Source organism: Aotus nancymaae, unplaced genomic scaffold (assembly GCF_030222135.1).
Source record: "Aotus nancymaae isolate 86718 unplaced genomic scaffold, 86718_ANA_hifiasm-v0.15.2.pri h1tg000046l, whole genome shotgun sequence".
Classification (NCBI taxonomy): Eukaryota; Metazoa; Chordata; class Mammalia; order Primates; family Aotidae; genus Aotus; species Aotus nancymaae.
This window is the reverse complement of record NW_026988460.1, coordinates 25839846-25851605: the sequence shown is the minus strand read 5'-3', so window position 1 is coordinate 25851605 and position 11760 is coordinate 25839846. Positions and strand designations below refer to the sequence as shown.

Here is an 11760-nt window from a genome sequence, read left to right as displayed (position 1 = left end):
CAGCAAACGAAGGGAAGTCATTATTCGCTCCTGCTGACATTGTAACGTTAAAAAAAAAATTGGCCATCAGATTGAGAGAAAAGGCTTTTAAGTCACTGGCACCAATTTCTTCTGTACAAATGGGTGAACTCAGGCCAGAGGGGAAACGACCTGCTGAAAGCCACAAAGTAAGGTACAGCCAGGGCTAGAACCTAGGTCTCTAGATCCCTAGTTCCCTGCCCTTTTACTGGTGATTGCTTTCCAAAAACTCAATGCTCTCCAAGTCCGGAGCCCCATGTCCTTAAATGCAAGGTGATGGAGGCGCAGTGCTCCTGTCCAGAGACCAGGTGGGGAGTACTCTTTGAAGGCAGGGAAAGTGAGATGGGCAAAACCAGTATGCAGGACAGCCCCCTACCGTCCAACTATCTCACTTAATCTTCACAACCCTATGAGGCAGAGACTATCATTATCATCCCCATTTTACTCCTGTAAAAGGGGGTCAGTAACACTGCAGGGATGTAAACGGAGGCCCAGGATCGTCCCATCGTTCTCTGCAGCTCTTGCTCCTGGAGACTGGCCATTGCTAAGGTCCAGAACGTGTGCAGGGCACAAAGCAAACAGGTCTCCGGGACTGGGATGAAGTTCTGCCTCTCTATACCCTATGGTACCCAGCACAGCGTAGGCGCAGAGTAGGCCCTAGCTGATCAATCGTCCCGCCTTTTGAAAATGCCATCTTCTCCACAGGTTTGGCCATGCTGTACACCCCCGAGATACACCTTCTTATACCAAGTCTCCACTCTCACTCATGTGTTTTCGATTCCTGGAGTTTGCGTCGCCTCCACGTCCCCTGAATATTTTTTCTGTCTCTAGCCTTCAGGAACTTCGACTCCTTATTCTTTGAGCACATTGGTCAAGAGCCAAAGATCTGTTGGCCTCAGCTTTCCCAGCTGTACAATGGAGTGCAGAGCCAGTGGCTGGCTTTGACGCGCTGCTTATTCGAATCTGGGACATGAGAACCGCATAAAATTACCGAGCCCCCGCCCCCGCCCCCGCCCCCGCCCTCGCCCTCGTTCGGAAAGCGCCTGCGCAGAAGCCGCAGGCCTGCCCTTCACTAGTCGAATCTGTATCCGCCCTTTTCGCGCCCTCGAAGACTCGGCGCTCGACAGGCGTCTGTCTATCAGCGTGCCTTACGGTTGATTCGCCGCCGCAGGCGCGCCTGCCGAGTGCCGAGCTACCGATAAAGATGGCGTCCGAAGCTGTGTGAGGGGCGGTGGAGGCCCAGAACCCGGGCCCAGGGGACTGGACAGGCCTGCCTGCCTGCAGGAGGCCGGCCGGGTACAGAGGGTCAGGCCTGGTCTGAGGGATGGGGACACGGCTCCTCTCCATAACGGAGACGGGCGGGCCGTTATGGGTGTGGGCCGTGTGTGGTTGTGATGGATGTGACGTGAGAGGTGGGAGATGCCGGTTTCAGGCGTGCGTTTCGCTTGTGTGTGCCTGAGGTGATTGGGCTCTGCGGTTGTGCGGTTACGGGGGGCGTATACACTTGGGTTTGGTTTTGCAGCTGTGGGGGAAGTGGGGTGGGTGCTTGTCTTCCTAGTGGTTGTGTTTGGTTCTCTGGTTGTGTAAAGCTGAAGCGTTTGCATTCTGAGTTCGTATGGAGATGTTTGGAGCGTTTTGTATGATGTCTGTGCGATGTGTGACGTTGTCATCTCTGCTCCACGGGGTTCAGTCGTTCGTGTTGTGTATGGTCATGCGACGTATGTATAATTGTGTTAGTGGCCGGGCGCAGTGGCTCACACCTGTAATCCCAGCACTTTGGGAGGCTGAGGTGGGCGGATCACCTGAGGTCGGGAGTTCGAGGCCAGCCTGGCCAACATGGAGAAACCCCATCTCTACTAAAAATACAAAATTAGCCGGGCGTGGTGGTGCGCACCTGTAATCCCAGCTACTCGGGAGGCTGAGGCAGGAGAATCACTTGAACTCGGGAGGCGGAGGTTGTGGTGAGCCGAGATCGCGTCATTGCATTCCAGCCCGAGCAGCAAGAGCGAAATGCCATCTCAAAAAAAAAAAAATCGTGTTAGTTATGTGGGTTGTGGTTGTGTGCAGTCGTGAGGACGGGTTGAGTGCGGCTGTGGGATGTGTCCTTGTTCTGGCATATGGCGGGGTGACATTCATGCTGGATGTAGTTGCAGAACATGTAAGTATTGTGTGTGTGTGTTTTTACTTTTTACATGATTTAGAGTTCGAGGGGCTTGCATATGTGTTCAGTTATGGTTGTGGGGTCCGATTCAGCAGTTTATGTTCGATTTCTTTATGGTGTATGCTTAGATGATTTTAGAGTTTATTCATTTGTTCATTTCATTCGTGGAACTTTATTGTGTTTCTTCATTGTGTGTGCCAGGTACTGCACTAAACCCTGGGGAGACAGCAAAGGGGAAAACCTATAGAGTCTGTGCTCACCTTCACAGATTTTACAGTCTTACTTGGTCACTTCACATATGTACCTGCAGTTATAAATTGAGATGAGTGCTGTGAAGGAGAAGTCCATTCTGATGCCCTGAATAAGAGGCATTTCTTTGAGGAAGTGAGGTTTGGTTTTGGGCTGAGGTGTGAAGGGTGGTTGTGTGGCATGGTTGTGGTGGGCTTTGTGTTTGATTTGTGGTTGTTTGAGGTGAGTGCATGGGTAGGAAGGGAGCTGTCAGAGTCAGCATCAGTTGAACCACTGGCTGGGGAGGGAACAGGCCAGACCTAGAACTGCTATGTTTCTTTGGAAAAAAGGCAGGGATCTGCATGTATGTAGTCACTGGGTTTCTTAACTAAAGGAAAAAAATAGGGACCTGGTGTCTCATTTGTTTATTTTCTGAGTTGCTGCCACCCTTCAGCTTTGAGGACCAGGCAGTCCCTCCTCGGTGGTCTTCTACAGTCCATCCAAAGCTAAGGGTCACACATCCCTTCTCAGTATATACTGTGGCTTGTAGCCCCAGGTTCTTGGGGAGAAATTTCTCTGCTTTTGTGAAATGGTTTTGTCTAGATTTCTCCTGTGACTGGGAGTCTTTATGAGGTGACATTGGAAGTGACTTTACCATAGGTCAGTAAGAAAGAGAATGTAGCTTATTAAGCCCTGAAATGTTTAGGCACCAAAGCCTTTTATTTATTTATTATTTATTTATCTAGAGACGGAATTTCGCTCTTATTGCCCAGGCTGGAGTGCAGTGGCGTGATCTCAGCCCACAGCAACTCTGCCTCCTGGGTTCAAGTGATTCTCCTGCCTCAGCCTCCCAACAAGCTGGGATTACAGACACCTGTCACCACACCTGGCTAATTTTTCTATTTTTAGTAGAGATGGGTTTTCGTCATATTGGCCAGGCTGATCTCGAACTCCTGACCTCAAGTGATCTGCCTGCCTCGGCCTCCCAAAGTCCTGGGATTACAGTTGTGAGCCCCCGTGCCTGGCCAGCATTTTATTTTTGAAGTAGTGGAGAACATTAGGTTTGCTACTCAGCTGTCACTTACTGGCTTATAAGATCTATTGGTGCAGTGGCTCACATCTGTAATCTCAGCAGTTTGGGAGGCTCAGGCAGGAGGACCGCTTGAGGCCAGGAGTTAGAGATCCACCTGGGAAACATAGCAAGACCCTGTCTCTATAAAAAATTTAAAAATTAGCTGGGTGTGGTGGCACACTCCTGTAGTCCCAGCTACTTGGGAGGCTGAGGTAGGAGGACCACTTGAACCCAGAAAGTTGAGGCTGTAGCGAGCAGTTATAGCTCACCAGGTGACAGAGCAAGATGCTGTCTCTTAAAAAAAATCTAGTAAGCCCATTGGAGATAAGTGCTCTATAAATATAAAATATATTTTTTCTTTTTGACTAGTGGATTTCTAATGTTTCTCTTTAACTGGTGTTAGGATTTTTATTTTTTTGTATGTTTTTTATGGCAGATACTATATCTTTTTCTCTTTGCATTTCTAACACAGGTGCCTGACAAGTGTTAAGAACTTACCATATGTGGGCAAGTAAACAATCAAGGTAAAGAGCGTCAAGTAAAAACTTCTGCTTGTCGATAAGTACTTCAGACACTCCCCCACTGGCTAAAGTGGCATACGAATTATGAAGTTGAATCATTTGGAATGAATGTAAGAGAATTGTCAAGGTATTTGCTTTTTTTCAAGAATCTGTGCTTCCCACTTCATTGAGTTGTTGTTGTCCAGTGATGTTTTTACATCTTAGGTTTTGCAGCTTGGTTGGGCTAAGGATTTGAGAAAGAGTTTGTTTTCTCAAACTTGCACTGAACAAACAAACTTGCACTGTTGTACTGTGAAAAGAATGAAGAAAATTCTCAGTTGCTACCAGTTTGCCTGAATTGGCTTTTTTCCCTTCTTCTTTCCTTTCTTAGGGCTTCTCCTATTCCAGAGAGGGAACCTCATCCAGGGCCATGAAGCCACTTCCTCACCATCTGTGTACTGCTTGATTAAGCTAATGCTGCAAGAACCATGGTTCCTTGGAAGGAATCAAGCTGACTCTTGGCATGAGATCCCTGCCTTCTTAGGGTTGAGAGGGGCACTGCCATGGCTTCTCTGGACGACCCAGGAGAAGTGAGGGAGGGCTTTCTCTGCCCTCTGTGCCTGAAGGATCTGCAGTCTTTCTATCAGCTTCATTCACATTACGAGGAAGAGCACTCGGGGGAAGATCGTGATGTTAAAGGGCAAATTAAAAGTAAGAAGCGAGGACCTTGCCTGTCCCCTGCTGTCAGTGAGAGCTTTAACTCATGGGGTGGTTCTTATCAGCTTCAGTGTTGCCACAGGAATATGATAATAGTAGTAGCAAACAGATGAGTAGTGTTTGTCATGTGCCAGGCATTTTCAGAATCTCTCTGTTTATTAATTTCATTTAATCCTCACAATAACTTTGTGGCTGTGAGCCACATTTTGCTGATGAGGGCACACAGAGAGATTAGATAACATGTCTAAAGCCGCTCAGTGAAACACAGTCTGACTTTGAATCTAGTAAATTTAATCACTGTGATCTGACTTGACAGTTCTCTGACCACCAGCCTAACAGGGTTTGGAGAGGAATTTCTTTCCTTTGCTATGATGGTGGAGGCACTTTATACACCCATTTTACCTGTCACAGATTTAGGCCTTCCCACCATGTTTCCTTCCCCAATTGGTATCTTGCCCTCTATACCCCAGAAAAAGAAAGGTCATAGTTGAAGAACAAAGAGAAACAACCTGAAAGCCTTGGTTTTTGAGCTTCCAAGAGCTCAGATCTGAGAGAGTTGTGGAAAGAATTCTTCAAAGGTACTTTTGACTAAACATACATTTATTGTATTTCCTGGACTTCAAATTCTAACCTCCAAATAAGATACTGCTCCTCTTGCCGGGCACAGTGGCTCACGCCTCTATTCGCAGCACTTTGGGAGGCCAAGGTGGCCGGATCACTTGAGCTCAGGAGTTCAAGACCAGCCTGGGCAACATGACAAAACCCATTCTCAAAAAATTTTTTAAAAAACTAGCCAGGCATGGAGGTGTGTGCCTGTAGTCCCAGGTACTCAGGAGACTGAGGTAGGAGGATTGCTTGAGCCCAAGGAGGTCAGGGCTGTAGTGAGTGGTGATTGTGCCACTGCACTTTTGCCTGGCAATAGAGAGAGAGAGAGAGAGGTCCTGTCTCAGACACACACACAACAAAGCTGTTGCTCCTCTGGAACTTACTTTTGTGGTTATTCAGCTAATTTGCTTCTCACAGCTGGCAGCATTTCTGAAGGCCATGAGTTTAAAAAGTTCCGGACCAGGTGCAGTGGCTCACGCCTGTGATCCCAGAGTCTTCCTGTTTATTATATCCCTCAGGGCAGATCACCTGAGGTCAGAAGTTCAAGACCAGCTGGCTAACATGGTGAAATTCCGTTTCTTCTAAAAATACAAAAAATTAGCTGGGCATGATTGTACACACCTGTAATCCCAGCTATTTGGGAGGCTGAGGCAGGAGAATTGCTTGAACCCAGGAGGCAGAGGTTGCAGTGAGCCGAGATCTCTCCATTTTACTCCAGCTTGGGCAACAAGAGTAAAAGTCCGTCTTGGGAAAAAAAAAAAAGTTCTGGATGCTCTATTCACAGACTTTATTGAGAGGGAAAGAAAGGAATGATCATGTATTCCTAAGTGGACTCTAGTCTTCAGACAGACGAATCATATGCACTTTGTAATCAGATATTTGTGCCTAGAGTCCCACTCTATCTCACTTTTCTGTTCAGTAAAAAAAAGTTTCTAAAAGCATAAACAAAACTAAAAAACTGCTAACAAAGGCAAACATTTTTGAAATTCTGAGAGCTATGATGGATGAGGTGGCTTCTGGCTATAGAGGCTGTAGAGCAGAGCCAAAACTATTAGAAGGGGAAAAAAATGCTGTGCTTTATAGTTTTTAGAGTTTCTTTCACAGACATTATTATTTCATCTGACTCTCCTAACTTTGCAAGAAAGTGTTGGTCTCGGCCGGGCGTGGTGGCTCACACCTGTAATCCCAGCACTTTGGGAGGCTGCTGCAGGCCGATAATGAAGTGAAGAGTTCAAGAACATCCTGGCCAACATGGTGAACCTCATCTCTACTAAAAATATAAAAATTACCTGGGCGTGATGGTGCGTGCCTGTAGTCCCAGCTACTCAGGAGGCTGAGGCAGGAGAATCGCTTGTACCTGGGAAGCAGAGGTTGCAAGTGACCCAAGATTGCGCCATTGCACTCCAGCCTGGTGACAGAGCGAGACTCCATCTCAAAAAAAAAAAAAAAAAAAAAAAAGAAGGTGATTGGTTTCATTTTATAGATAGTAAGTGAAGTGAGGCCCAAGAGACGTTGAGTTACTTATCCACGGTCACACAGGAATTGGCAGAGCTAGGCCTGGAATATAGGTCTTCTGTTATCTCTAAGTCCAGTGCTGCCCTTTGCACGTGACATCACTGAGGATGAGAGGCCCATGTTCCAATCACAGCATGCATTGCAGCTTCCTGGGGGAAATGAAGCAAAAACAAAAAAACCTGATTGTATAAGTTTCCTTTGGACAACCTAAGAGCCTCCATGGTTTTCAACTAGCTTCCAGTCTTGGTGTCAGCTGACCTAAGTCATTTACAATGCCATTGCTAAAACTGGTGATACCAGTGAGTATAGAGGTTAGAGACTGTTCTCAGATTCCTACAATGGCTCTTTTTTAAGAGGAAAAATGTTTAAGGTTATTTAGAGAATGGAGATATAGGAATCTATGTAAGGAATACTAAATAGAGTAGAAATTTTGTGCCTTGTGAAAGAAACTTGAAAAGATCCTTGGCTGGGCACAGTGGCTCACACCTGTTATCCCAGCACTTTGGGAGGCCAAAGTGGGGAGGATCATTTCAGCCCAGGAGTTTGAGACCAGCCTGGGCAACATAGATCCTGTCTATACAAAGAAAAAAATTTTTTAATTGGCTGGGCATAGTGGCATGCATTTGTAGTCTTAGCCACTTAGGAGGCTGAGGCATCAGGATCCCTTGAGCCCAGGAGGTCGAGGCTGCAATGAGCCATGGTTATGCCACTGCACTCCAGCCTGGGCAACAGAGTGAAACCCTGACATAAAAACAAAAAAAACAAAATAAAGTTACTTCAACCGGTTGCAGGGGTTCACACCTGTAATACTAGTACTTTGAGAGGCCAAGGCAGGAGGATTGCTTGAGCCCAGGAGTTCGAGACCAGACCAGATAACATAGCGAGACCATCTCTACAAAAAAAATTATTTAAAAAAATTACCCAGTTGAAGTGGCATGCACTGGTAGTCCCAATTACTTGGGAGGCTGAGGTGTGAGGATCGCTTCAGCCCAGGAGATCAAGGCTGTCACATTCTATCCTGAGAGACAGAGTGAAACTGTCTCAAAAAAAAGAAAGAAAAGATTCTCTTGGTTTTTCCCTTTATTTTCCACCCTGACCTACCTCTCATATCTACTTCTAGTACTACTAATGATCATGTCTTTAGTTTGAAAGGAATTCTTGATTATGTTGCAGTTTTCTACATTTCAGAATCAGGAAAGTAAAGTTTTAAGGATTGACATGAAAGGGTTTTTGAAAAGCCCTTTTGAAAGCAGATCACCTCTCCATTTGGTCTTTTGGTTCTTAGAAATGTTATGACATAGCTAGTTTTAGGCAAGTGAAAAATTAAAGCTAAAAGTGAACCTTGGTGTTAGACTTTGGGGCAGTTGAAAAAAGAAAAGATAGATTAGTCATTAGTAAAAAGTTAGTGGGTTCAAGCCCTAGCCCTGGTTCAGCTCCAGTTTAGCCCATTTTCAGTAAGTGGAAGAAAAGATAGCTGAAAATTGACTGTGGCTTCTTGCTTTGTTAGTGTTTTTTTAAATGTATGGGATTATTCCTAATTGGCCTTCTCTGGAAGGGCTACATCCATTCTGGGAAGGTTGCCAGGCAGTTTTTCTGTCTCCTAAAGTGGTTAAATGGTATAGATTGCCTGTTTAATCTGATACTTTAGTCTTTTTGCAAAACTGAATTGTTATTTGTTAACTCACATTCCCCTGTTATTAGAAAAGACTGCTTTAGGCCAGGCATGGTGGCTTATGCCTGTGCTCCCAGCACTTTGGGAGGCTGAGGCAGGCAGATCACCTGAGGCCAGGAGTTCGAGACCAGCCTGGCCAACGTGGTGAAACCCTGTCTCTACTAAAAAAATACAAAAATCATCCGGGTGTGGTGGTACATGCCTGTAATCCCAACTACTCGGGAGGCTGAGGCAGGAGCATCCCTTGAACCCCCAGGAGGCAGAGGTCACAGTGAGCCGAGATTGCTGCAGTTGCACTCCAGCCTGGGCAACAAGAGTGAAACTCCATCTCAAAAAAGAAAGAAAAGACAAAGACTACTTCAGTGGATTTTAAAGGATGTACTTTTGTTTTGGTATTTTTCCAGTTTGGAAAAAGCTGTCCCAGAGTGACCAATAATCAGGAAGTTTGCTTATTGGCCTGACTGTCTTAAAAAAAAGACAAGTGTATTCTTACTAATCTTATCCTCTGCCTGCCAGCCTGGGCAACATAGTGAGGCCCCACCTCTTAAAAAAAAATTTTTTTTTTAATTACCTAGTCTTGATGGTGCACACGTGTAGTTCCAGCTACTTGGAAGACTGAGGTGAGAGGATTGCTTGAGCCCAAGAGATTGAGGCTGCAGTGAGCTATGATCACACCACTGCACTCCAGCCTGGGTGACAGTGCGAGACCCTGTCACTAAAAAATAAATAAAGTGTAAAAGTAATGATATCATTTAATATTCAGTCTGAGAGTTTCTAGTAGATTCTGGTGGAAGAAAGAATTTCTTCTTTCTGATTCTGGTCATCCAAGATTAAAGAACATTCATGAGAGAGCAGCTTAGAACTGAGAATTCTGTTTTTCCCCATTCAGCTGATTGTTCAGTTTAACAGGTGGTTCCCTTCCCCAGCACAGGTGGCAGAACCCATGTTCTGCAGAGGCATAGTTTGTGAATCAGCACTAGCTGGGGAGAGCTGGAGCTCTCATTTCAGACAAATGAAGTGTCTACTTCCAGCCCTGCTGTTACCTATAAACTCTATGATCTTGGACGAAGCAAGTTCTTCCCCATCTTTGATGTCATTTCCTAATTTGTAAGTAGGGCTATTACCTGCCTTATAACATTGTGATCATGAACTGGCATAATGTATTTGCAAGCACTTTGCATTGTGCCTGGTGTATACAAGGACTAAATACAGGAAATGTTCATTTTCTCTTCTTACCAAATCTGGTTCCATTTGTGTTATGTTGTAGATGTTATATCTCTTTCTTGAAGCTTTTTGCAAATATTCTCATATGGATTCAGTAAGCGGGTGGGCAATAGTGGGGAAGGAAGAACTCTGTGTCCAGTTAAGCCTTATGGGGAACACAGTCCAGCGAGGGAGGTTTAGCTGAATCCCATCCTGGAGGTAAATGAGAAAAATTTACTCATGAGTTCCTGGGGTAAATAAATTAGTACTATAGAACTTAGTTTTTAAAAAACTAGGCCGGGCTCAGTGGCTCACACTTTAATTTTTTTTTTTTTTTTTTGAGACAGGGTCTCATTCTGGTTGCCCAGGCTGGAGTGCAGTAGCACAATCTCAGCTCACTGCAGCCTTGACCTCCTGGGCTCAGGTGATTCTCCCACCTCAGCCTCCCAAGTAGCTGGAACTACAGGTGTGTGCCACCACACCCAGCTAGAATTTTGCATTTTTAGTAGAGATAGGGTATTGTCATGTTGTCAAGGCTGGCTTGAACTCCTGGACTCAAGCAATTTGCCTCCCTTGGCCTTTCAAAGTACTGGGATTATGGGTGTGAGCCACTGTGCCTGGCCCAATTCAGTAAGTTTTGAAAAATATATATACCCACTTAACCACTCCAATTAAGATAAGAAAAGACTTCCCTCACTCTGTTTCCGTCATCAAATTTTATTTTAAAACTTTTTAAAATTGTGCTCTTTAATTTGGCAGTGAGCAGTAACTTAGCCCATATGTTGGCCACCTAAATCAACTAATGTTGACTGACCAGTATATTGCTCTGTGGTATTTGTAATATTGTGTTTGCGTGCTTGTTCCTGCATTTTACTTGGGATCTAAATATTTCTGGTGCATTTTTAAACAAATGAAAATTATTTCGTCAACTCTTGTTTTTTGAGATTTCCCTTGATTCTATTGGGTGTTCTTTATGATTCATTTGTATTGTTTGTTCCACTTTTCAAGGTCTTGTCCAGAAGGCTAAGAAAGCAAAGGACAAGTTGTTGAAACGAGAAGGGGATGATCGAGCAGAATCAGGGACCCAAGGATATGAGTCTTTCAGCTATGGAGGGGTTGATCCTTACATGTGGGAACCCCAGGAGCTTGGTAAGAAAATTCATTTATTCATTCAGCAAGTGGTTATTGAGCATCTGCTGTGTTCTAGGTAAAGTTTTAAGAGTTGGTTGAGGAGGCATCAGTAATCCATAATGGTCTAAGCTTCTCATGGACCTTATGCCCTTGTTGGGGGGAGAAAATGGAAGAGCTGAGCATCCACTTTGTGTTAGGCACTACATTAAGTTCTTTATATCCATGGTCTTGTTAAATCTTCACTGCACCTCATGAGAACCTGCCCAGGGACAAACAGCGAGTAAACTGCAGAAACGGGGTATGAATCCATATCTCTCTGATGTTAGCCCAGGCACAGATTCCATTAATAAGTCTGTTTCCTCTTACATAGGATATTACCTGCCCAGTGACAGGCACTGTTTTATGCAGCTTACTTTTTTGAATCGTTATGGTACTGTCTACCTACTTTCATGTTTTTGGGATGGTGAAAATTCTCTAAAATTTATTATGATGATTGTACAATTCTGAAAATACTAAAAACCACCGAAGCTGGGCGCGGTGGTTCACGCCTGTAATCCCAGCACTTTGGGAGGCCGAGGCGGGTGGATCACGAGGTCAAGAGATCGAGACCATCCTGGTCAACACGGTGAAACCCCGTCTCTACTAAAAATACAAAAAATTAGCTGGGCACGGTGGCGCGTGCCTGTAATCCCAGCTACTCAGGAGGCTGAGGCAGGAGAATTGCCTGAACCCAGGAGGAGGAGGTTGCGGTGAGCCGAGATCGCGCCATTGCACTCCAGCCTGGGTAACAAGAGCAAAACTCCGTCTCAAAAAAAAATAATAATAATAAAAAAATAAAAAACACTGAAATTTTGCTTTAAATGGTGTATGTATGTGAATTGTATCTCACTAAAACTATTTATCATGCCACACACACTTAGTTGAACTATCTAATCTT

At 44.9% G+C, this 11760-nt stretch overlaps 1 protein-coding gene across 5 annotated transcripts in view; it reads left to right on the top strand.

Moving 5' to 3' along the window:
* The first annotated feature begins 1200 nt into the window (after positions 1-1200).
* Positions 1201-11760, top strand: part of RBSN (rabenosyn, RAB effector) — a 30266-nt gene continuing 19706 nt past the window's right edge. For 2 of the 5 annotated variants that reach the window (XM_012472765.2, XM_012472736.2), the window contains exons 1-4: positions 1201-1314; positions 3952-4127; positions 4371-4690; positions 10701-10841. In XM_012472765.2, the coding sequence (XP_012328188.1) occupies positions 4543-4690; positions 10701-10841 (289 nt within the window). In that variant the 5' untranslated portion in view covers positions 1201-1314; positions 3952-4127; positions 4371-4542. Of the gene's footprint in view, positions 1324-3951; positions 4128-4370; positions 4691-8605; positions 9597-10700; positions 10842-11760 lie in introns of those variants that run through there. The other 3 variants (XM_012472759.2, XM_012472745.2, XM_064362076.1) reach the window with 3 other exon arrangements.